The 26,455-nt window shown below is 42.2% G+C and overlaps 1 protein-coding gene across 4 annotated transcripts in view; it reads right to left on the reverse strand.

Moving 5' to 3' along the window:
• Positions 1-52: 52 nt before the first annotated feature.
• Positions 53-26,455, reverse strand: part of LOC127678298 (phosphatidylcholine translocator ABCB4) — a 58,920-nt gene continuing 32,517 nt past the window's right edge. For all 4 annotated transcript variants that reach the window (XM_052173144.1, XM_052173142.1, XM_052173143.1 and 1 more), the window contains 13 exons: positions 24,118-24,294; positions 23,132-23,278; positions 21,562-21,666; positions 19,951-20,028; positions 18,705-18,788; positions 17,491-17,694; positions 13,047-13,147; positions 11,720-11,860; positions 9,231-9,387; positions 8,469-8,666; positions 3,159-3,365; positions 1,314-1,460; positions 53-309 (listed from right to left, as the gene is read on the reverse strand). In XM_052173144.1, the coding sequence (XP_052029104.1) occupies positions 103-309; positions 1,314-1,460; positions 3,159-3,365; positions 8,469-8,666; positions 9,231-9,387; positions 11,720-11,860; positions 13,047-13,147; positions 17,491-17,694; positions 18,705-18,788; positions 19,951-20,028; positions 21,562-21,666; positions 23,132-23,278; positions 24,118-24,294 (1,953 nt within the window). In that variant the 3' untranslated portion in view covers positions 53-102. The remainder of the gene's footprint in view (positions 310-1,313; positions 1,461-3,158; positions 3,366-8,468; positions 8,667-9,230; positions 9,388-11,719; positions 11,861-13,046; positions 13,148-17,490; positions 17,695-18,704; positions 18,789-19,950; positions 20,029-21,561; positions 21,667-23,131; positions 23,279-24,117; positions 24,295-26,455) is intronic.

Below are 26,455 nucleotides of genomic sequence, written 5' to 3' on the forward strand. Positions count from 1 at the left end.
TAAGACAGAACTATATTCTGTAACTCCAATGAGAAACTTCTTTTACACATCATAAAGTGAAAAACGATTTGAATTTATTTTAAAAATATACTGTATAAGAGTTCATAAGTTCTGTGTGCCGGCCTGAATGTGGACCATGGAGAAGTAGATGCCTTTCTGTGCCAGCAGCTGCTGGTGCGTGCCCTGCTCCTTCACCCGGCCGTTCTCAATCACCACGATCAAGTCTGCGTTCTGGATGGTGGACAGGCGGTGCGCGATCACAATGCAGGTGCGCCCTTCCCTGGCTTTGTCCAGCGCTTCCTGGACAACCTGTCGAAAGCCCAACAAGAGCTTCGTACTGAGAACTTCAGTAACAAGTGCGATGACTATTTAAAGCTTTACCGTCTGAGTAGCATCAACCATTGTAATCCCTTTTTCTAATCTCTGTGAACCCGGCTTTAGGCATGTGTACTTTACATGACTGCATCGCTTCGTTTTGCTTTGTAATTATAACAGAAATGGGCTTCCATCATACAAATGACCCTCAGAACTGTTAAAACTTTCTAACTAATTGCCAATATCATCTTCTTAAGTTCCTCTTAAAAGCCCTTTTCAGTTTTCCATTAAAACTAATATACCAAAATTGTGATTTTTTTGCAGCGTTTTTCCTTTTGAATGGTTCTTTTATGTTTATAAATATATGTGCATTTTTATTGAGTAGATATTTAATGTTATTGGCAACCAAATAATTCTGATAGAAAAACTTAATATTAAATAATATTTAGCCATTTTGAAAACAAATTTACATTTTTATAAGGAAAACAATATATTTTTAAAGGAAAAAACATACATTTTTATAGATGATATGCCTGTTAACTTTTGAATAAATATTAAATACCATTTAACTAATGAGGAATATTTTATTCAGATAAAAAAGGTTTCTGTATACAAACTATGTTACCCAACACTAGAAGTTTTATGCTCTATTCAGGCAGGAACAAACTCATAAATTTCTATTTCTTCCTCTTCCCTAAGATTTTTATGTCTCACATTTTACTCCTTAATTTTCCATGAAAATTGTCAATTTTAATGTGTTTCTCTACATATCTCTTCTATTTTATCAGAAATATTTTCCATGTAAATCTTCTATTTTATCATAAAATGTTTTTACTTCCTTTTTAAAAAAAAGAACAACAGAACTGAACAGTGACGTTTTTAGAAATGCGCATTCTATTACTTCAAAATAATCACATCTAAGTCTAGTGTTTGCCTTCCTCACGCCGGCTTTCCTTATCACTCTTTCTGCTAGGTTAGTAAGACAGGTGGAGACAGACCTTTTCGCTCTCAGTATCCAGAGCTGAGGTGGCTTCATCCAGCAGCAGGACCCGGGGCTGTCTGATGAGGGCTCGGGCGATGGCAATCCTCTGCTTCTGGCCTCCAGAGAGCTGCGTCCCCATGTCTCCTACTCTTGTGTCGTATTTCTGCAAGTCAGTCATCAACAAAGGCAATACAGTTTTAAGACAGTTGTCTTTAAAAGGAAAAATAATTATATAGGGCTCAAGTAATATGAAGCACAGAATGGACCACACACTCGGAGGTAAGTTGTAAAACAACCAGACTCTTTTAAAATAGAGAACACCTTTCAGACAGGAATGTATAGACTCTGTGACAGATTTGACATCAGAAGAAAGATGCATGAAAGGAAAATAAATTCACTAAGATTGAAAATTCTGTTCTGTTAAGCATCCACTTAAAAGAAAAAAAATCCCAAATTATAACTTGAGGAAAATATCATAAAATTCATATCTAAAGGGGATTAGAATAAAAGACTCCATGTTCAACAGTTTTAAAAACTAGATTTTTTAAAAAAAAAATATAAAGAGACACTTTACCAAGGAGGTTATATAGCTACCACTGCATAATAAGTGACAGGGACTTCACTTTCCCTTTAGCAAATGCATATGAGGACCACCATGATATATCTTATATTCCTATCAAACTGTTGCAAATAAAAACTTCATAGCCATATTAAATGCTGGTAAGTTTTAGAACTTGCTGCGAGGGCTGTAAATGGTGGTTACATGAAGCCTTTTGGTGCAGAGTTTTGTAAAACAAACAGGCAATTATCATGTTTCAGTGATTTGCTGCTGAGTAGTTATTCCAGAAATATTAGGGGCTAGGACTATGTAAAGCATCATCAGTACTCAGGAATTTACAACCTCAAATTTAGATGAACTGTGGTAAGCTTCTCTAGGAGAAAGGTAACCCGTGGCCCAGCCATGCATGAAATGTCATTCAGCAAATAAGAGGCTCGCTGTGCTGCGTGAGAACCTGGCCATCAAGTTTACATCCTCTATGTATATACGGTCTCTACAATAGCAAGTGATGCAAAATGAGAACAGGTTAGTGATGCCAGAGCTGTGGAGACTGAAGTGGGAGGAAGGGGTATATGGATGGAAGGATGGCAGCTCGAGGGATCTTCATGTGTTAGAAATGTCCTGTATCTTCAGGGTTGGAACAAGAATGTACACCTGCACTGCAGCTGCGCAGGCTGCACAGCTGTACCGTGGCCGCGCAGGATGCACAGCTGTACCGAGGCTGCGCAGGCTGCACAGCTGTACCGAGGCTCCTCAGGATGCACAGATGTACTGAGGCTGCGCAGAATGCACAGATGTACTGAGGCTGCGCAGAATGCACAGATGTACTGAGAACCCCTCCCCCACACATACACGTCACCCCCACCCCCACACACAAGCACGAGTAAACTGGTCTGGATGCCAGCATCCTGGTTACTGTTGTATTATAGTTCTGAATGAAGTTATCATTATGTGAGATTAGATAAAGAAAACATAAAATCCCTGTATTCCACACAACTGTGTGTAAATCTATAAGATTCTCAAAATCAAAAGCATACATTTGTGGGGAAAGTAGTACATGAACCACACTAAACTGAAGTGCACACGTAGTCCAGAACACTAATGTGAGACTTGGGGTAAGGTTGTATCTCATTGGTGTCTCATTGCCTGAGGGTGATGAAACATCCTCTCATCAAGGCCAATGTCTCCTCCCAGACACGCCAGCCCCTTAGCTACAAGACTATTGCAAGAACTTTGGGAATCGCTTCAGGGATAAAAATAACCCTGTGTGGGTTTCAGCTGTGAAGTTTGGACTTAACTCACTTGGGGCAGCGTCTCGATGAAGGGGTGGATGTTGGCCTCCTTGGCCGCCCTCACAATCTCCTCGTGAGACACGGTCCGGCTGTTGTCTCCATAGGCGATGTTCTCGGCGATGCTGCAGTCGAACAGGATGGGCTCCTGGGACACGATGCCCAGCTGAGCTCGCAGCCACTGGACGTTCAGTCGCTTTGCTTCTTGACCATCTAGGAGCTTAAAAACAGAAATCCACAAACTATTAGGGTTTTAAAAGAAAAAGGAAACAATCCTAAATAGCAAGTGGCTGAATTGAGAAAAGGACCGTTGCAGTGTGTACCCGCAGCCGTACGACGCCAAGCTCCATGTCTAATGCCAACATGCTGAGGGAAGCATGGTTAGCAGACAGACTCTCATGACAAGCCTCTCTTGCTGGGGTCTAGATGGTGAAATGAAACACATTTGGCCGTGTCTTTTAATGTGTCCTTCGTTTCTATCTGCCATCCACCAGGCCATCTATCTTTAGAAAGTCTGCATCAAAATGTGACACTCAGATTTGCTGCCCCTAGAATGACCTTGACTCTCCTGCTCTCCTAGGCATACCAGGAAAAGAAAGGAGCAGCTCGGTAATGCAGCTCAGCCCTAGGTTCTGGAACCTAGAGCCCTAGGTCCCCGTTCCTCTATTCTGTGAAAGCCACCGGCTTTAAACTTCCTCCCTTACTTTTGTGTAATGTTTGTGCATGCATGAATATATATGCACATAATCATGCATGCACACATGCGTATGTCTGCACATTCGCGTGCTAGAAGTTGATGTTGGGTATCTTCCTTAACCATTTATCCGCCTTACTTTTTTGAGCCAGGGTCCTTCCCTGAACCTGAAACTCATAAATTTAGCTAGATTGGCTGGCCCCTGAGCTGCAGAGGTCTGCTTGTCTCTGCCTCCCTAGTGTAGGATTACAGACAAACACCTCTATGCCAGACCTTTTAAATTTATCTTTTTATTAAAAATTTTGTATATAATGTATTTTGATTGTCTTCCTTCCCAAGCTCCTCACAGCCTCCCAAGCTCCCTAGCTCTCATGCACGATCTCTCTCTCTCTCTCAAAACAAATTGCTAAATTTTCTTGCTTTGCTAAAAAGCAAGAAAAAAATGAAAATCAAAACCCACAGCAGGACAGAAACAAAAAGTGTATGCATGAAAAACTAAAACAAAACCAAACCAAACATGGAGTCTGTTTTGTGTTGGCCAAGTACGTCTGGACATGAGCTAGGTTCTAGAGATTGAACATGGGTCCTCGTGTTTGAACACCAAGCACTTTGCCAACTGACCCATCTCTCTAGTCCCAGCTTCTACATGTTGACCATATCAGGTAGACACAGAGGAAGCAGCTCGTTGCCATAGATCTACGATTAAAGCCAAATATGCATGAGCTGGAGTTTGAGAGTCAACGTCAGAGAGCCTAGAGCTCGAGGTGCGAGAGATGAGGCAAGCAGAGGAGCTGGGGTTAAAATGAGCAGGCGCACGCCGTTCAGAGAGCCTGTGGTTGATTTCCGGTTTACTCTTCTCTCTCTGAGAGCTGCCAGTCTTCAACTCTGCCTCTTCTCCTTTCTCACAACACCAGGTAAGAATTTAGCGGAAAACAGAAGAACCAAGTGGAAAGCGGAGAGCTATAGAGGGCGGAGCCTTTGGGAGAACCGGCACTGATGTTCGTTTTGTTCCAGGTTTGTTCCTGTGACTGTGAGTGAAGGATGCTGTCTCCTTCCTGCCTTCAGCTAGCTCAGTTTTGTTTTAAAAAGATTTCCTGACCCACAACTCTGGCAGTAGCATCCTTCTCTATTCAAAGGCATGCTAGTACCCGGAACCCCAGGTAAGACTTTGCTCACTACCTGCTAAGACTCTCCTCCGTGTCCTCTGGCACAGCTGTCTCGCTTATGAGACTTATCAAATAAGACTTATCCTTATACTGCCATTTTGTTCTTGGACTCCATTCTGAGCATCAGGTGAAATTAAGCTCAAGTTCCTAGGCTCTAGAGGGGCTAAAGACTTTCCAGATGGACAGTCAACTTCTTTCTTAATTGCTGCCTAATTCAAATAAAGAGTTTGCTTTGCGTGTACTCTTGTGCCCACTTGGGTTGTTTTGGATGTTTAGACCTAAACAGTCTCCAACAGCACCCCCCACCACCTCAGCCCCATATCCAGGCCCACCCACAACTTCGGCAGAAGATATCAGCTTTACCCAAGGCTAAACTGGTATCCAGAACACCAGACACCTGAAAACCCAGAGGCCATGCTGATACCTAAAACCCCTGAAGCTCCCTGTTCTACCTGAGGCAACCCCATTACCTGGAACCCCAGAGGCCACAACAGTTCCCAGCACCACAGATTCACAGATGCAATGCTGTCATTCAAAATCCCAAAGGTCCCACAGGCTGCCAGAACCCCAGTGGAGGTACCCTACTGCACCTGAGGGCTTTCCTGTCACCAGGACCACAGGCCACTCAGGCCAGAAGACCACAGAGGAAACAGAAACCAAGGGGAGAATCATCCATCCAACAAAGACAACCTCAGAGACTGACACCCAACCCTATAATTACCCCTAGCCACGATGCCTATAGACTGACATTAGAACACAATTAAGAGCAGCCAGGGCAATGTGGCACCACCAGGGCCCACCTGCCTTACTACAGCAAGCCCTGGATAGTCTAACTCAGTGGAAGAACAAGAAAATGTGTTGGAGAGGATGTGGAGAAAGAGGAACACTCCTTCACTGCTGGTGGGGTTGCAAATTGGTACAACCACTCTGGAAATCAGTCTGGCGGTTCCTCCGAAAACTGGGCACCTCACTTCCAGAAGATCCTGCTATACCACTCCTGGACATATACCCAGAGGATTCCCCACCATGTAATAAGGATACATGCTCTACTATGTTCATAGCAGCCCTATTTATAATTGCCAGAGGCTGGAAAGAACCCAGGTATCCCTCAACAGAAGAGTGGATGCAAAAAATGTGGTATATCTACACAATGGAGTACTATTCAGCCATTAGAAACAATGAATTCATGAAATTCTTAGGCAAATGGATGGAGCTAGAGAACATCATACTAAGTGAGGTAACCCAGACTCAAAAGGTGACTCATGGTATGCACTCACTAATAAGTGGATATTAACCTAGAAAACTGGAATACCCAAAACATAATCCACACATCAAATGAGGTACAAGAAGAAAGGAGGAGTGGCCCCTTGTTCTGGAAAGACTCAGTGAAGCAGTATTTGGCAAAACCGGAATGGGGAAGTGGGAAGGGGTGGGTGGGAGGACAGGGGGAGAGAAGGGGGCTTACGGGACTTTCGGGGAGTGGGGGGCTAGAAAAGGGGAAATCATTTCAAATGTAAATAAAAATGTATCGAATTAAAAAAAAAGAAAATGACCCTAAAATCAATTTCGTGGAGATGACAGAGGTCTTTAAAGTGAAAATAAATAAATACATTAAAGAAATTCAGGGAAAGCCAGGTGGTGGTGGCACATGCCTTGATCCCAGCACTCTGGAGGGAGAGGCAGGTGGATTTAGAGTCTGAGTCCAGTCTGGTCTACAGAGCAAGTTTCAGGACAGCCAGGGCTACAATCAAACAAGTGGAGAAAATGACTAAAATCCTTAAAGAAAGTCAAGAAAAGATGAACAGATGAATGAAATAAAACTGTTCAAGACCTGAGAATGAAAATAGAAGCAACAAGAAAACAGAAATTGAGGGGGATGGAAAATCCAGGTGAGGGAGCAGAAACTGCAGACACAAGCGTCCTCAGCAGAATACAAGAGATGGAAGAGAGAATCTCAAAACTAGAAGATACAATAGAAGAAATTGATACATTGGTCTAAAAAAATTCCTAACACCCAAAAAAATCCAGTTTTGGAAGTCTGAGACACTATGAAAAGACAAAACTTTAGAAACATAGGAATAGAAGGGTAAAAGTTCTACCTTAAAGATCCAGAAAATATTTTAAACAAAATCATTGAAGAAAAATTTCCTGACTGTAAGAAGGACATATATATAAAGGTACAAGAAGCTTATAGAGCACTAAATAAATGACCAGAAAAAGAAAGTCCCCATGCTACACAGTAATCAAAACACTAGCTATATAGAACAAAGGAAGACTATTAAAAAGAGGCAAGGGGAAAAGGTCAAGAAACGTGTAATGGCAGACCTATAAAGTTACACCCAACTTCTCACAGACAGAGGCTCTAAAGCCAGAAGGGCTGGGACTGATGTCGTGCAGACCATAAGAGGCCACAGATGCCAGTGCATACTACTATACCCAGCAAAGCTTTCAATCATTATAGATGGAGAAAACAAGGTATTCCATTATAAAGTCAAATTTAAAAAACATCCATCCACAAATCTGACCCTACAGAATGCCTGAGAGGGAAAACTCCACCCAAAGGGGGCTAACTGTACCTGTAAAACACAGGAACTAAATAATCGTACACCATCAAAGCCAGAAGAAAGGAAACACCCACACAACACACACACACACACACACACACACACATACCCCATTACTACCACCACCACAAACAACAACATCATCAACAATAACAAAATGACAGGAATTAACAATCAAAAAATTAGTAACCCTCCTATATAAAATATGACAAAAGGGCTGAGAAAGAAATTAGGGAAACAATACCCTTCACAAAAGCCATAAATTTAAAAAAAATATCTGGGGTTGTAGGGATTCACAAAAATTGAACCAACAATTAGGGAGCCTGCCTGGGTCTGACCTAGGTCCCCTGTGTTTATGTTAGGTTGTGTAGCTTGGTTTTCTTATGGGAATCCTAACAGTGTGAGCATGGGCTGTGCCTGACTCTTTACTTACTTTGCAGACCCTTTTCTTCTACTGGGTTGCCTTGTCCAGCCGCAATATGGGAGATGCCACCTAGTCTTATTAGAACTTGATACGCCATGTTTCCTGATATCCCTGGGAGGCCTGCCCTTTTCTGAAGGGAAACTGAGTAGGAGGAGTTTGGGGGTAGATAGGAGGTGTGAGGGAGGGCCTGAGAGGTGAGAAGGGAAGGGAAACTGCCTTTGGGATGTAACATATAAGAGAATCAATCAATCAATCAATCAGTCAATCATATTGAACCAGGACAAAAGGCCCACTGGTCACCAGAGATTAATCCTATATTGTATTTTAATGCAATGTTTGTGATATTCTGCCCTAATGGCCCCATACATTTATTTGATACAGGTGCCAGTTTGGAGGGTTTTGAACCTTTGCTCAACCATTGGTCTGATCACATAAAATACAACCGTGAATCGATTTACTAAGAAAGTGTGCTCACCACTGATCCGGCCATGGGGTCGTAGAAGCGCTCGAGCAGCTGGACCACTGTGCTCTTCCCGCAGCCGCTGCTGCCCACCAGGGCCAGCGTCTGGCCCTTCTTCACCTCGAGGCTCAGCCCCTGGAGCACTGGCACGTTGGCCCGGGTGGGATAGTTGAACACGACTTCATTAAATGTCACGCTTCCTTCAAACTTATCCTAAAAGTTTTTTTACAAATTTTTTTTTAATAAATTGATCTCACAATCATTGGAAATCAAAGTATTATTTTAAGGAAACTTTACCAAAACCAAGAATAGTAAAACATGAAATATTTATTTGGTATTGTGCTTGTACCAGTTCACATGGTTAGTAAGTTCACTATGACAGAAAATGAAGATGTGAGTATTGATTAGACAGAAAGTCACTACAAAGACAAGCTATCAACACTCGAGTTTCTGGTTTGTGCAAACCTAATACTGAGCCAAAGGCTCCAAGAAAAGCCACAGCAGTGTCTAAAGCTAAGTTTCTAACTGTTTCATCGTGACTGAATTACATTGCATGGACCTCCATGTAGAAATGAGACTAAACTATTAATAAAATTATTAAGTATATCTTCATTTTTCTTTTCTAAAGTTCTGTTAAATTTTTTAAATGCCAAAAAGTTGTCAAGATCCTAGCCACATAAATATCATCACAATGAAGCAAAGTATGTGATCCTGTCATTGAGATAGAAAGCAAGCCGTTAGAACGGAGCTCGGCCATCTATCCTGAAGAACACTCACAGGCCACAGCCCTTCTCCACTGTAGCTGTCAATCAGAGGTTGTCTCTCAAACAGGCTGAACAGGTACGCTGCAGACAGCTTAGCTTTTGCATAGTCTGGAGCAAATGAACTGGCGTGTCCTAGAGCCACCGCGCCAAACACGATTGCTGAAAACACCCTGGACAGAGAGGCAGAGGGGTTCAAATGAGCTCCACATTGTTCAAAGTTCAAAGTCCAAACTTTTAACTAACATTTACATAGTTCTTCTTTAATTGTCGTTTCCCCAAGCCCGCATGCATTGCTGGGAGATTTCAGTAACTACAGCAACAAGAATTTCAAGGGGGAGGCAGGACCCACCGCCTCGGACTGGTTCTCTCTGTTCACCCCCTGGCAGTGGGGCGCTCGTTCTGAGTTGGTGTGAGCCTCCAAAGGTTTTCATCTCCCTGAAATGGCTTACAACTGAACCTAATTTGTGATCTCAACTCATCTTAGTTGCTTTTTAACAGTGAAAAAACTGAAGCCCAAAGTACCTAAGAGGCTCAACTCGAGGCAGAGCTGGTGAGCATCAGCTGAGGGAACTGCATTCCACGTGTGCAGCTTTGACAGTCCTGTGCCACATGTGATAGCAACCACTGTAGTAAATAATTTTTAATAGGTATGCATCAATAGATTATTTTATCTAACGCATGCAGAATATACATTCTTAGTGGTTCATGGAGTTCTTTCTAAAATAGATTAGTCTTAGATCAAAAGAACTGAAATTGCATCTTCCTGATCACAAAGGGAGCCGCCAACAACTAAAAGCAATTTAGAAGTTTTGTAAGTGCCTGGAGACAGAAGGAAACCTTTTAAGTGAACAATAGGCTACTGATGAACTGAGAAATGAAGCCACAGTCTCCTGAAACAGATGTAGTTGGGAACACAGCCTAGCAAACATGCGGGCTGCAGAGAACTAATACCAGGAAGAAACTATATAGCAGTGAGTGCCAACATCAAAGAAGTCTTCAAGCAACCTAAAAAATGCATCCTCAGGATGGAAAGATGCAAGATAAGGGGCTAAGGTGTGGCTGAGTGGGGAAAATGGTGTGTCACACAAGCCTGAAGGAGAGAACAAGATTCTCGAAGCATCCCCTGACCGCCATACTTGTGCACATGCTGCGGCAAACACATAATTCTCTCTTTCCTCCCCCCACTCTCTCTCTCTCACACACACACACACACTATACACACTATATATTCATAATAAAAACAATTATAATGCACAAACAAAAATTAGAGTATCAGAACAAAATAAACAAAAAATTAAATCAGTACAAAAGATAAATGAAGCAGAGTTAGTCCTTCAATAAAATTAAAAGAAAATCAAAAACCTTGAACTAGATTGGCCAGGAATAAAAAAAAAAAAACACCTATATAAATAAAATCAGAGTTAAAAACTACAAGTCAATGTCATTTTTCGTAGCTACAAAAATAAGTAAATAACATTGGGATAAACTTGATCAAAGAATCAAAAGCCTTTATAAAGAAAATACTGATCTTAGAGATTGAAAAGGAAAATTTTTTCTTCTTTATAGATCAGAAGTATGTTATACAATGTTCATATTACTCAAAGTAATCTAAAGATTTAATGCAGTCAGTCCCCAACAAAATAGTAATGGTATTATTTACAGAACTATAAAAAGTTTAAAATCCTATGAAATCATACATGGAAAAATAGAATACAATCTTGAGCAAAAGGACTGAAGCTAGAAACATCATAATACTTGATTTTGAGACAAACTACTGAGCCTCAGTAACTAAGACAGCATTGTATAGGTATAAAAAAAACATTAACCAACTGAATACAACAGACATTTTGAAAATAAACCCATGTGTCTGTATCCAGTGGCTTTTCAAATAAACAAAACAAAAAACAAAACAAAACAAAAAACCCACCAACAATAGACACTAGCAAAGGCTACCCCCCAAAGTAAATAATGCAGGCAACACTGGGTGTCCACATGTGTAAGACAGACACTTGACCCTGACTCTTGACCCCTGACTCTTCCAAGTTAGGGAAAAGAGTAGATTTGCCAGACTTTAGGCAGACTTCCCATCCCATTGTCAGGGCCACGGTTTGGTTATAGAAATTCAGGGCCACAGCTTGGTTATAGAAATTGAGCCCTACCCTGATTTGGCTCCACTATCTCCAACAACTTCCTAATTACAGTCATACAGTTTTCTCTGCTTGCTTCTGTCCTAAAAATCGTTCACATACGCAGCCAACTTCATGCTTTGCAATCAATGTCACAAGCCCGGCGAACTTTAGACCACTGGGATGATGAAACTCTGCTTGGTATGGTGACAAGATCAGATTTCTGTGCCTACCAGGATAACAGCTCCAGGAAACTGAACCCATTGGCCTTCAACTTTGGATGGTTGATTTTTTTTCCTATGCCACACTTTTGCATAAGCCTATTAAAACCCTATTATAGGATTAGTACAATCTTAATATTTCCAAAGCTACTTACAGAATGACATCTCTGAAGCGCATATGCCCATTCACGATTAGGTAAGCACCGAATCGAAAACAGCCAGCATAAGAAAAATACATGAAAGCTTGTGAGATGCTGAAAGTGATGCCGTAGATGTGTGCCTTCCGCACTGAATTCCTGGAAAGCACATTCATTTATTCAGATTAATATCCATAGACATAACTCAGCTTCTCTTACCTCCTGTCTAGCTGAAAGAGCACAGCTTAGCCTGGTCGACCTGAGTTAACCTCCTGCCTTACAAGGTAATAGGTTAAGTAGGCAATTCAGTGGATTTCCGACTTACAATGGAATAGTCTCTAATGAAAGTTGTTTGGGGGAATTAAATGCAGTAAACAACACGACATCATAGTACCTAGCACATGGTGGATGTTCAAATGATAACTGATATTGTACATTATTTAACAATTCATATATTCAAACCGTAACGTGTAATAATTGTGTCAAAAATACCTAGGATAACATTGGAATTATCTGAACACGACATTTTATTACAGGTCCTGAAACAGCTATAGTCACGTGTTAAAACTCATTTCAGTTTCACAGAAGTTGGATGATTGATGTTTGTGTCGATATACACTCAAGGTTCTCCAAGCTAGATCCTGCTTGGAGGATCTAGCTTTTTGTTTTACGTTGTTTCTAATTAGAACTGTAGCTATACTCAATCAGATTTCTAAATCCATCCATAGTAATTCCCTTACTCTCAAATCTGGAGGTATTTGGCAAAGAAAATTCATTGTACTGGGGATTTGGGTGGCATCATGGTGTGTATGCACACTGTGACCAAAGTTTTATGCTGACTCAGGAGGTATCATTTGCACACTGTTACCACAGTGTTATGTTTATTTTGGCATTAACTTAAACACTATGATACAATGTTGCACTTAACATTATGAAGTCGTTTTCAGTCTTTAAATTATGATCACATTCATAATTTTTTCAGCTTTTCATTCTTTGGGGTTCTAAATCTTCCAGAAAGTAATGAGAAAATAGTACATACTTAAAATCCACCTACATACCAAAGAAAACAAAAGTCTGGACAGCTCCTTCAGAGAATGCTCACCCAGAGCCACCCAGCTGGGTTACTCTGAAATGACTGGGTTGTCATGCTCGGTGACTCTCAGCCCTCAGAGACCTAATCATACTATGTTCACAATAGAAATGAAATCGAGTCCTGGGACCTGATGAGGTAATTACTGTACAAGGGTCATTATCATGGTTCCAAGCGGAAATGTCTAATGCTTTTAAGAAACAGTAGCACAGCCCTGGGAAAGCAGTAGGTATGCAGCAACTGTATGTTTATTACCTGTAAGGTCCGTGCAATTTTTCAACATACATTGACTCAAATTTTCTTTCTTGGGTCAAGGATACAACAGTCCGAATATTTTCTATTGCCTCTGTTGCAATCTGTAACAGAAAGAACTTCATTAGAAGTGCAATTTTTTTATTTCTGAATTAAAAAATAACAGTCAGATGTGCTATAAGTGTCAAGTAAATGTGTCTCAGATTCTTTCCAATAAAATCAAAAGATAGAATATGTTCTTTAAGATTAGGTCTCTAATAAAACCGGCACTGGGATTGTGCCCAGTAGAGTAGCTAAGTCTCTGGTGCTCACGGAAGCTGACGCCTGAGGCCCAGACTGGACCGTAGGGCCCTGCCATCAGGCAGTCACTTCAGTTACAGCTCTTTAGTGGCCTTGCTTTCTCTAGGGTGGAGTCTATTAGACACAATTAAGCAATGGTTTCTAGAGGTCATTGGAAATTATGGCCATTTTCACCCTGGGTACACCCTTTCTTAAACAAGCAGTCTGCCCACAAGCAGGAGATTCCAACTGGAAATGAATTAAACTTCCTTATATTGCAATTTAAATGAAGGAAGCATGCCTGAATCTGGTTAATCAGACTTGGTTTCTTGGAGCTGAAGGAAGTACCTCTTGGAAGGCCCTGTGGAGTCAGAGAGGAAGCCATCATTTGGGGAGCAGAATGCAGATGGTTGAAGAGTAAGAGAGATATGGAGAGAGGCTTAAAGAGACTACAGCCTATGGACAGTCTGTGGGTTAGGAGACAGAGATATATGTACAGAGAGACTCAGACACAATACAGCTTGTGTACCTAAAAGACAAAGACATGTACAGAGAGACTCAGAGGCAATATAGCCTGTGGGTCTAAGAGACAGACAGCACACTATTGTCTCCACTTGAAATACATCCTTTACAGCAAATCACTTTAACCCAAGCCAACCAGAAGGTTTATTGTTTTGTTTTTAATCCTTATAGCCAAACCACCCTTTGAGTATTGACAGTGATTAGCTATTGAGTCTAAATCACGTCAACACCAGGAATGTCAGATGTTAAATTTTGTGTTTTCATTTCATCAGCTTCAATACTTGTATTTCAGCTTTCTGTTGTAAGTAGGTGAAAGATATTTTTTATGTTAGGCTTAAAAAACTCTATCTTTAAAATAGCAATAATAATCTAATAGTAGAAGCAGCCGAAATGTTGCCACATTGAAGGACACAGTTTCCTTTAGCCTGAGGACAATCCTGTAGGGTAGTGTTACTCCTGCTTTCACCGAGGAGGAAGTAAGGTGCAGAGGGGGTTCCCCACAGGGCTGAAGCCTCAGAATGAACTCAGAGCATGAGGACTGCGAGGCCACCTGATGCCAAGTCTGCTCTTAGCCAATTGCACTGGCTGCTCTGTCTATTTTGAGATTTTGCACATAGAGAAACCAGTCGTAAACAAGTTTACCATTAACCCTTGATTTTCTGGTCATGGATTAACTTTGTGGTCTAGTTCTGACATACAGGCTCCTAGCTCAGTAAATGGAATCTAGTCAAGATGATCATGATATAAATTTGTTATTTGGATCACAAAGGACAGTTTGATGGAACTATATAGTAGGCTGTGTATATATTAATGTTATATTTAGAGGATTATATTATATATATATAAATATGATTTATAGCTATAATCTTATTTTGCCATCTTCCTCCTCCTGCCCAGCAATATATTAAGCTCATATTAAGAAGATCTACTTGGAAAATTGAAATGAGACTGATATACTTTACTAATAAAAATCTGTGCCCAAGTAAAAGATCATATCCTTTGATCAAGCAATGGTGAGTAGTTCATCCAGGTTCCCACTCTCTTCTCTGAGCCCGGTTTCACTGTGCTGCTCCACAGGTAGAACTCATGTATACCCCACTGGTCTTAAATTATCTCTCATCTGCCTTCCAAGTACCTTCAAAGGATCATAAGCTACCTACCACACCAGAAACGAACCCCAATTGTACCAATGAACCAACAGCTGGTTTAGAAGACAAAATTAAACCATGATTGAATTGTTGGGGATAAAAATATATGCAATTCTTCAAACCTAACATTAGGCTGCTTCATAAGCCATTCATTCACGGATCCCCAAGATAGCAGCTTTAGGAAGTTTATGAAGAAACCTGGGCAGCATCATGAATAGCACTTCGTTTCTCCAAGACAGAATGGCCACTGGAACTGAGAGAGTTCTCACCAGCATCATATGGTATGAACAGAAGGACAAGATTGAGAACTGAATGCTTTTGTGTGTTTGAAACACTACTCAATTCTCACTGCCATACTTCTGTCAAATTTTGATAATTTCCATTGCTAGCAAAATATTAATTCTCTCAGTAGAGTCATGGTCACTATGTTGGGTCAATCCAAGATATTTTTATTTGTATAATTTGCTGAAGGAAAATGTATCTTCATTATGATCATGTTCTCAAAGGACTACAAGATGGTGGAAGACAGAACTGCTTTTTTAGGGGGATTTGTTTGTTTGTTTGTTTGGTTGGTTGGTTTTGTTGTTGCTATTATTATTTTTAGGCTGTGGTACCCAGAGTGAAGAAAATGATACCCTATAGCACCTAAAACAGTACATAAGAAAACATTCAGCATCTGGAAACAAGAATGAAGCCCAGGACCCACAACATGCAGGTTTCCAACGACCTCTGATTCCAGGACAAGGCCAGGCCTGGGAAAATGGCAAATGTTTGGGGAAACCCTGACCCCATGGAATGGCAGCCAGGGCCACTTATGGGAGGAAGTGACAGATCTCTCAGTGAACAGAACTGGTTAAGTGGAAACACATCTCACTACAATCCTAGTCTGTTTCCTTTTTTGTTTGTTTGTTTGTTTGTTTGCCTGTTTTATTTTATGATAGTGTATTGCTATGTAACCCAGAATGGCTTTGAAGTAATGGCAATTCTCCTGCCTCTGACTCTTGGGTAACGAGTGTATAAGCATGTGCCACCACACCATCTTTACTCTTACCCTCTCATGTCAGTCACACACAGGTAGACTGTCACTCAGTACCAAAGCCTGTCTCTTCATAAGGTGGAGACACCATCTTTCCCACCATACACAGTTGTTACGAAAGTGTTTGCAGTGATGCTTTTGAGAGAATTTTAAGGCTGGTGCCGTAGTAACTATGAGTTTATACTAACCATGTGCTTTGCTTCCTAATTTTTCATTAAAGGATGATGTATGCTTTACCATCTGTATGTGCCTGCCTTGCAAATCGCATGTTTATATGTAGATTCAGACATACTTAGATACCTATGGAGAGACCAGTGCCGAGCTTTGGCTTGGATTCACTTCCTGTCCACATCTCCGCATTTGCAAAAATGAAGAGTCCTTGCTCTGAAAGGACCTGGACCTCAGTTCAAATATTCAGCATGCATACAAGAAGCCTGCCAGCCCAGTGGTCAGGAGCAGAGGCAGGCAGATGCTGGGAGTTCACTGGCCAACCTTTCTAAGGAAAACGGTAAGACTGAGGTTTATCAAGGGATCATCTATCAAGGAATAGCAGAAAGCAATAAAGGACCACACTCAATGCACTTCTATGGTCTTGCACACTTGGCCTGAGTGTGTACATGAGTATGTGCAAACACACATATACATTTACACAAGTGAGGTAGCATTATCATCTACCTCATGGGGTGACCATGAAGATATTAAGAATAAGTCAATAATAACAATGTTGTCACACAATCTCAATTGTCACTACATGTTAATTAGAACTATAAAATAGGGAATTACTGCCACCTGGTGGGGCTAACTTTAACAATAAAAAATCAGCAGGGTGGGGGACAGGTACAAGGAATCTTCTGATCTTAGATAATGCACTACTCTGTACTCTGTCTTATACTTGTAAAAACAGCGACATTTATTCTATCAATGATGCTGGAATATGATGTCAAGATGAAATGCATTCAGGCAGTCTGGAAGATCTTTATAACAAGTTCTGTCTGAAAGCTAGAAATGTCACAAGAATTATCTCATTTTCAGTTCCAGGCATTATCACTAGAGTAGACCATTTCCACACAGACCGTGTCTTATCAGCTGCAGTGTGTAACGTGACAAATCAAACTAGGCGTGTGCACAAGCAACCCTTCTGTTAGCCGAGGCGTGTGCACAAGCAGCCCTTCTGTTAGCCGAGGCGTGTGCACAAGCAGCCCTTCTGTTAGCCGAGGCGTGTGCACAAGCAGCCCTTCTGTTAGCCGAGGCCTGTGCACAAGCAGCCCTTCTGTTAGCCGAGGCGTGTGCACAAGCAGCCCTTCTGTTAGCCGAGGCGTGTGCACAAGCAGCCCTTCTGTTAGCCGAGGCGTGTGCACAAGCAGCCCTTCTGTTAGCCGAGGCGTGTGCACAAGCAGCCCTTCTGTTAGCCGAGGCGTGTGCACAAGCAGCCCTTCTGTTAGCCGGCGCCCACTTAGCTCACCTTTCCAGCAGCCTCCATTTCCTTTTTATCTCTCTTGGCATTGCCAGCCAACATTTTCATTTCAACAATTCCTGCGACAGCAATGAATGGAACAACCGATAACAGCAGAAGTGTCAGTTGCCAACCGTAAATAAATGATATAATAATACCAGTTCCAAGGTTGGCTGTGTTCTGTGCAATTAAAGCCAACCTGGTTCCCGTGGCCTGCAAGAGAAAAAGAATACGGCAGCTGAGTGAACTCCCAAGGCCATGTGCTCCAGGTTTAGGCTCCTACTCAGAATGTGAAGAGTTTCACCCTCTCAACAAACCCACAGCTTGTGCCTACCCCACAAGGCTCGACATCCCCCCAGCCCATGGAATCACCTACTGTACTGATAAGCTTCGAGGACATGAACCTTTCAAAAGAGGAATCCAACCACAATGCCAGTATTTAAATAACCTCTTGAAAAAAAAAATAACCACTTGGTTCAATTGTTCAGACCAAAATTTACACTCTCCTTGAAACCAAGTTACCAAGTATTCACTTCCTACAAGACTGTCAACCACAAAACACTAAAGATGAATTAGTTGTCGTACAGTTCAAAAAATCAGGATCATTGTCATAGACATTGCTGTCAACTCTCTTGTGTGTTCCTTCCCTTCTCTTTTCCTGTGAAATCAGTGAACCTCACAGGGCGGGGACCTACGCTGGCAGGAGAACAGCCTTCTCTTGAGATAGCTATTGGCTCAGGCTTGGGCGTGTGATTTACGACCTGTTACAACAAGAGTTATGGAAAGGGCTTTCTTTGATGAATGAGGTGCAGATTTATGTCCTTTTCAGAGGTGGGAAATGAAGAAGCCTCTAGTGCTAATTGCTATTGGCTGCCAACTAGGAAATAAGGCCCGAGAAGCCAACACTGAGGAGGCATTCACCATAGAGACAGAAGGAACCTGGGTCTCTGATGCCTGTATGGAGTCAGCAGATCAGTCTACCTGAAGTCTAAACTTTCCCTTTCGGTTCAAGTCAGTTTAGTTAGTTTCATCTGGATGTTCTGGTATTCCCAATTCAAAGGATCTTTGTAAAACTGTTTTAGGGCCTTACACACTCGAGCCAAGCGCTCCACCACTGAGTTCTCCTCTCTACCCCACCCCCAGCCCCAGCTGAAAGCATCTCAGTAGATGGAGCAAAGCCATGCTTGCTGTCTTAAGGAAAGACTCGCAGAGCATCTTCTTACTCCTTGGACTTGCGCAGCATCTGTGGCGAGCCTTGTAGAAAGTGCACCAGTACTGTTTTTATGATCATCAAACCAGCTCATGTCCTGTGGAATAAAACACACCTTTACATTAGCTCACACTTAAAACCAACGAAAGTAAAGCACTCTCAAAGTGCTTCAGCGAAGAGAGATATCCAAACTTGACTGTGGGCATTGGAATTCAGGGGAGACCTTCTATACAGAGTGGTAATCCACGCACAACCCTGGGCACCCCACTGCAGATACACTAGGTCACATGTCCTGACTATTCCCCATCAGAGAAAGGGGTCCTAGTCCGAGGGAAGGAATGGGTTCATCTGCCAAGCTCATCCAAGCCTGAGTTCCTGTGTGTGCTCTATCTACCAAAACGTCACAGCTTACACTTGTCACAACTTGTACTGCGGACAGCTCTGCTCCCTAGGATGCCATTCTCATTAAGAGACAAGTCTTTTTTATGAATGGTAAATGGGGAAATTAAATGTTGAATTCTTGCTATGCTTTTATTTTGTCTACACAAGGATTTTAAAAGTGTATCTTAGATTTGATACTAATTATAAATATTGACAGGATCTTTTACTTTCATATAAAGTTATTTCTCCCACATAGCAGGAGTTTGGAAGGTCTCCCAAAGAATTCAACAATTCAGACATGCTAAAACTGTGATGCCTGCTGTGTGCCCGCTGTGAACAGGAATATGACCAATTCAAGTCAACTGGCTGTCTTTAGGATCTCTTCTTCAAAGGTGGGAGATGTTTTCACATTTCCTATGCAACCTACCCCAGAATGTGAACTTACAGAATAAGTAAAGTTTCAATAAATGAACATGTGACTTAATGTGAAAACAGGCACAAGGCAAAACATAATTCAATTCGTAGCATTTGGGAAAACCTAATTGGAAGATCGATGGTGGTCGATGACCATGAACGCTATCAATCACCTTCTTAAAGGTACTCCACAGTCTCCAAGACTGGCCAGCATCTACAGAATCCAAAGATCAGATACAAATACTGGAAATGAGTGCACATATGGAGACAGATAGTTGCAGAATAAGCCAAAGAGCTCTTAAATGTCTGCTCTCAGGAAAACCTTGAGAAGTCATTGGCTACAGTAACTTGTAGAATCCTAGTCATTCCTCGCCTGGAAGTCCTGGAGGGGACGTTGGTTGATGCCAACAACAGCAAGCAGAGTCCTAAATCTAAGCACCAGGCATCATCTGCAAAGCACTCACCTGCCTCAGCATTGCTTTAAAGGCCATGGACCTGAGCCTTGTGGTGAGGATCTCTCCAGCTTTCCCGAATGTGAAGCCCTAGGGAAGAGAAAAGCACTCAGGATCATTGTGCTTCTCATTAATGTCCTGACACAACTACATACACTCACATCTATTTTACTTTATCTGTATGTTGACCAACTAGTCAACCAACAAAAGCCAACGTGAAATGCAGGTGCTGTTGAGTCATTGTGAGGTTTGGAACTGTGACACTGAAAGTCCCAGTTTGACTTCTCTCTCCTTTCAGTAACTTTCAAGGGCAGAGTCTCAGTAACCAAGACACTGTGTTGAATTAGAATGTTTTTATGTGTGCCTAACACTTTCAATATAATAAACTCAAGAAACAAAAACCTGCAGAGTCACATTCTGGTTGCTGTGCTGTAGAAAGAAAGATGTCTTTCCTCTCGAACTCCAAATGAGCCCACGGGCACAGCCCCACCTGCTCCAGGATTAGGCAACAATTAGGTTTCACTTCCTCTCCAAGCCTCCGTGCCAGACAATTTCTCTCTCCCTAACAACTGTGCCCAAACTGGAGAGTGCCCGAGACATCCAGAGATGCCTTGCTTCTGGGGCATGAGGGATGGTTGGGATCCAGAAATGCTATGAGTGATGGTGCAGGCCGTGCAGAGAACTTGGGAGTGTGCACTGCTAAACCCTAGCCTAAGCAGGGTATAAGTGTGTGGGGTGCAGCTGCTCCACAGATTCCTTATTTAGGACAGGCCTATCCTCACCTGCCTTTGCAGGAAGGCTGCTGCAGGCTACCCCATTGCTCGTTTATGTTTAGAATTCCCCTTCCCCGTGAGCACGGGTTTGAAGTTGCATTTGCCCTCTGAGGGGCTTCTAACACGGCAATGACTTCCAGATAAGAATTCCATCTTACTGCTGCCTCTGGCTCCACAGTCAAAAAGGAGCAGCATGCTGGGTGCCCAGTCACACCCTGCTGGCACTCTGGATGGAGAAGTCTGTCATGCAACTGGATTGAACGGGAAGCTTGGTGACAGCTTAGTTAGGCAGTAAACAGGCACCAAAGTCCTGGTCTTGTTTGAGTCAGGATCTCATGGTGTAGCCCAGGCTCACCTGTGACTTGTGATCTTTCTGCCTCAGCTTCCAGAGTGCTGGGATTACAGATGTGCACCACCTGCCTAGCTTTGGCTAGCTTATTTTCTGGCCAGGTCTATAGTATATGAATGTGATTGGATGCTCTTTCTAATAGTTCATCAATTAGGAAGGAGAAAGTTCAAAGTTACTTGATACTAGGGAAAGTGACAACATAGAGAATGTTATTCGACTGTAGTTGCTGTTGTTGTTGTTTTGCTTTGGTGTTTTGTTTGGTTTTGTTTTGTTTTTCAGTTAGCAACCAATGAGCCCGAGTCTCCTTCCATGATAGTGACCACTTGCTGGAGAGACACTCATAGTTTTCATGGTCAGTTTCCCAGTCAGTGAAGGAGGGTGCATGTTGCCAAGCCTTGCCCACACTAGATCCTCAACTCCTTTCAGTGTGAGGATCTCGAAGACTGGTTAGGTCTTTCTCTACTCACAGACTTGAGTAGATGAACAATCACCTCTGCTTACCTGAAGGAAGAAAGTAAAGAAGGAGAGGACTCCCAGGCCCAAGAAGACCAGCGAGAACATGTTACACTTTTGCTGCTTCACTGCGTCATCCCCTGGGCCAAAGATCTAGAAGAGAGCATTAAAACATAGGTGTCTGGATCCACCCTGCTCCTTCCTACCCCAGGCGGTGGCTTGAGGGTCACGCCTGTGAAAACAGGTTTTGAATATGCGGCTTTTCCAGATTATGGTAAAGTACAACTAGCATACCCTTATTAAGTGTACAGTCTAGAGCATTACATGTGTGCATCTTGTCATACAGCCTCTATGCCCCTCCCCCAGTTTGCCCACATGTTTTCATGATCCCAATAGACATTTCCTTGTTCCCCCTCCTTCGTTCGTGTCTTTGGGGATTATAGGTCATAACTAGGTTGAGCACAGCAGTGGCCTGTGACATGTCTCCCCTTCCTCTGTCCCCAGTGCCAGCTCTCAACCTTCCCTTCTGGGGACTTTCACCAACCAGCCCTCTCTCCTTTGCCACCATTCCCTGTTTTAAAAACTCTCATTAGCACCTGGCACATTATAAATCTGTTTCTGCCTTCTGTGTGTTACCACAAATGAAGTTGGCTTTTGTAGGCACAACTTAGTTTATTTTGTGAACTTTCTGGATTTTAAAAAAATTGTGGCTGCAAGTTATGTAAGTCTTGAGCTGCAAGAAAGCTAAGAATTGTCTTACATTGAAATTCAATAGGATTCAGAGGGTCGTTTTAAGTTTCTCATTGTTTATGGTCTTAATGTTTATCAATGCCCAACATCACAAGACTAATACATTTTAGCATAATACATTTTAGCATGTTGGAGGAGAATTTGTTCTTACCCAGTATGTCTCTCCAGTAGTATTAGAGGGTGATTAAGGAGTATACATAACATGAACGCTGACATTTTGAATAACTTTGTACACATATCTGTCAGTAGATTCAGTGACTGAATAGTATGGATTTTCTCTCTTAGTTGCAGGCTTCTGCATTGCTAACGCACTATGTTTTGAGGCCGTACAACTGGGCAAACACTCTGAAATGCTCCCACACGGATACTTAAGTACTCTCAATCCTCAAACACTCTTTAAAATAGGTTTAAGTTATAGATGAAGCAACCACAGGGCAGCCGGAAAGGATCATTCCTGGTCTAATGTGGACGCCAGCCTGTGCCTGGAAACCTGGGCTTACGGGTAGGCTAGCCCATGGACTCACCTTCCCTCCATTCTCTCCCCTCCAGGCCTGGGGCCTTGTGAACCAAGTGCCAGTCATCCCTAAAACCAAGTAAGAGCCACCTCCTGACACAGATTTCACCCAAGTGACGACAACTAGTTAGAGAGCCTTCTCCATTGATCTTATACTTTGTTAGTTCACTAATATTGGAACAGGGTGCTTCAAAGGTGACCCATTTTTTCTCATAATGAGTTTAACTTTAAGACAGAATTACTTTGACTTAGTTTAATTTGAAGCTACTTAACCCCAGAATTGGTGGGGCCGAGCGGAGCTTCAGCTCATGGGTAGTTTCTGTTCCGGTCGCTGCGGAATGTTTTTAAACTTACTGCTATCATCTCTGACAGGATGATGGAGAAAGCCGGCTGGAGGGCCCCGTTGGCAATGGCACAGATTGTTCCCACCACAAAGTAGGGCCACTCTGTTTTATTCAGTTTTAAGACCTTCAGAAAAGACACTGGTGGCACGTTTGTATCCTGGAACATGAAAACATCAAGACAAATAGCAAACACAACCATTTGGTGTTGCAGACACAGAGAAAGCATGACTATTACCCTCAAGAAGCTTTCAAACTAGATACAATAGAGTGTCCCGTCCTACGGTTAGCGTGGGGTTGAGCACGAACCTTACACACAGGTGGGTGTCTCCATGGTGCCGACAGCTGCCATGCAGGTCTGGTCTGCATGTGTAAGGCACCAACTCTGGACATGGACAGCTCTGGGTCTGTGTGACAGTTATGGCTAGGCTCTATGAGGTAACCTGTACTTTTATCATCAAATGGGATGGCCCTGCCTCTCTAGCAGCGATCCTATCTCTCAGCATCATAAGGCAATAGACACAGAAGACATCCCCATCTTCTCAGTAGAGCAGCTTTGTTATCATTAACGAAAAGGCGTGAACTTGTCCTCCTTACTAGGCCCAGTGTTGCAAATTAATCACCACCCCTTTCTCTTATTATCATATGCTGATACCGGGACTCATTCTGGACTAGCTTTTTTTCCCCTGGACTAAAAATATTATACTTTATAAAATTATTTTTATAAAATACAAACATATTTACTATACATCAATATAAATGTTTGATTTTAAGGTTAAACATCTCAGCACAAAGATTATATTTTGTCTGTTTTCCCCCTGAAATTTTATTTCTAATCGGCATTCATTCAACTCACTGTCAAATACATTAAAAAGTTAGATTTTTTTTTTCTTTAAAGTAGCATGTGGCCCTCTGTAAGAGTCATGTAGTCTTCAGGGCCAAGGATTCCAACAGCAAAACTCTAAGGCAAAGACTTTACTGGCATGGGAAACAACTTACAAGTTCATTGGCTTCTACATCCAACCTATTCTGATGCGCTCGTGAACTTTTAAGACTTTTCTTCGTAGAATTCCTAAATACACGTGCTTTCCAGCCATTTGGGGCCACGCCTCCAGCAGCCTTTTCGTCATTTAGCGCAACTTCAAATTCTTCTGAAAGGATCTGGCTTCCTGATGTCTGAGTGACAAGATAAGACATTAAATAATGTGTGTGTGTGTGTGTGTATACATACATGCATGCACGTGTGTGTGTCCAGAGGGATAAAATCTCCAAATTCAGAATAAAAAAAGTAACTCCATTACATATATCAAGATTTTTTACAAAGTTGAATTAAAGTCAGGTTGAAGTTTGAGGTCAAAGACACGGCACTACATTGTATATCCAGTGAATTCTCAGGGACTGTGGCTCCAACCTCCATCTCTCCAAGAGAACCAACAAGGAACTGGGAGGGCACAACAGAACTCAGAAGTAGGCATGCTGAGGGAACCAAGGGAGAAAGAAGCAGGCACAGGTTCCAAGAACCACAGACCCGGTGGAAGCAGCTGAGGTGACCGCAGTGCAAGCCCTGCTCTCTTAACACGATAATATCAGCGCCCAACCTGGCTAAATTTAGCAGCACTATGGCCAAGTAGTTTATTAGTTTCATTTTATCATACCAGGCCACCATTCAGTTTGAAAACGTACACATTTTCTTGGGAAAGAAGACGCAGAGACTATGACACAGAGGTTAGAGTCAGTCGGTTGTCTCCCAGCCAGAATCCTTGTGTGTTATGAGGTCATTCTTACGGGTGAAGTGGGGCAGGGAGGGACATCGGGCTGCCCCACTTGAGACTTCCACATCGTCATACTGCCGTGCTAATAATCATGCTGACATGAAAACTAAAATGGATTTAAAATGCCATTACTGTCTTCATTTCTTTTCCAGTTGCTGTGATAAAAAAAAAAAAAAAAAAGCCAAACAGGAGCAACTTAAGGGGAAAAGGGCTTGAATTGGCTGGCAGTCCCACATTCCAGTCTCCCATTATAGCCAAAGCTTGTAGGAGCAGCTACTGCACAGTCACAATCAAGAAGCAGAAAGCCAGAGCACAGCCGCTTCTGAGCCTGGGATCCTCTGTCCAGGACAGAGTTCCACCCACAGTTAAGATGGATCTTCCTACATTGTTAGTGAAATCAAGATAATTCCCAGGCTGATATAGCTATCTCCTGAACCAGAGTCTGACAAATACAGACAATGCTCACAGCCAACCACTGAACTGAGCACAGGGTCCTCAATGGAGGAGTTAGAGAAAGGACTGAAGGAGCTGAAGGGGTTTGCAGCCCCATAGGAAGAACAAAACTATAAACCACAGTCCCCACCAGAGCTCCCTGGGACTAAACCACCAATCAAAGAGTATATATGGAGGGACTCATGGCTCCAGCCACTACATAGCAGATGATGGCCTTGTCGGACATCAATGGGAGGAGAGCCCCTTGGTCCTGTGAAGGTCGATGCCCCAGTGTAGTGGAGTGCCAGGGCAGGGAGGCAGGAGTGGGTGGGGGAGCACCCTCATATAAGCAAGGGGAGGGGGGATGACATAGGGTGTTTTCAGAGGGGAAACCGGGAAAGGGAATAACATTTGAAATGTAAATAAAGAAAATATCTAAGATTTAAAAAAAGGTAATTCCCCATAGGCATGCCCCAGAGGCCCATCTCCTTGTGGCTCTAGATTTTGTCAAGGTGACAATTAACATTACCCATTATACTTACATATATTTTAAAGCAATAAGTGATAAAGAGGTTACATAAAACTGAATTATAAAACTTTCTAAGAATCCACTCTTTGAGTAATTTGAAATTTTCAGCAATCATTTTGTTTTTTGTTTTTTTTTAAATAGTAATAGCTCAATGACATATGATCCAAATAATCAATCCATCTTTTAAAACCCATCAGTGGTTTTCCAGTATACTTAGACATTCATGTCATTTGTTTCTTTTGGGGGGATATATATGTAAAACAAATATTAAGTGTGTGTTTTATTTGACATATATTGTATATATTTATTGAGCTCAATGTGGTACTTTGTGTGTGTGTGTGTGTGTGTGTTAAAAGTATTTGTGGGAATGTGTGTGTGCCCAAGCAAACAAGTGAGTAAGGTCAGGTGACAAACTCAGACTTTGTTCCTCAGGTACTATCTACTTTTTGTCTCTTTTGTTTTTTGAAAGAGGGTCTCTCATGAGTCTGGAGTTCATCAAATAAGCTACACCAGCTAACCAGAGTTCCTAAGGATTCACCTGTCCTTCACAACAATGGGATTATATGTGTGCATGCCATCATGCCTGGCTCTTTTGTTTGCCTGA

The sequence above is a fragment of the Apodemus sylvaticus genome, chromosome 2 (genome assembly GCF_947179515.1).
Source record: "Apodemus sylvaticus chromosome 2, mApoSyl1.1, whole genome shotgun sequence".
Lineage (NCBI taxonomy): Eukaryota > Metazoa > Chordata > Mammalia > Rodentia > Muridae > Apodemus > Apodemus sylvaticus.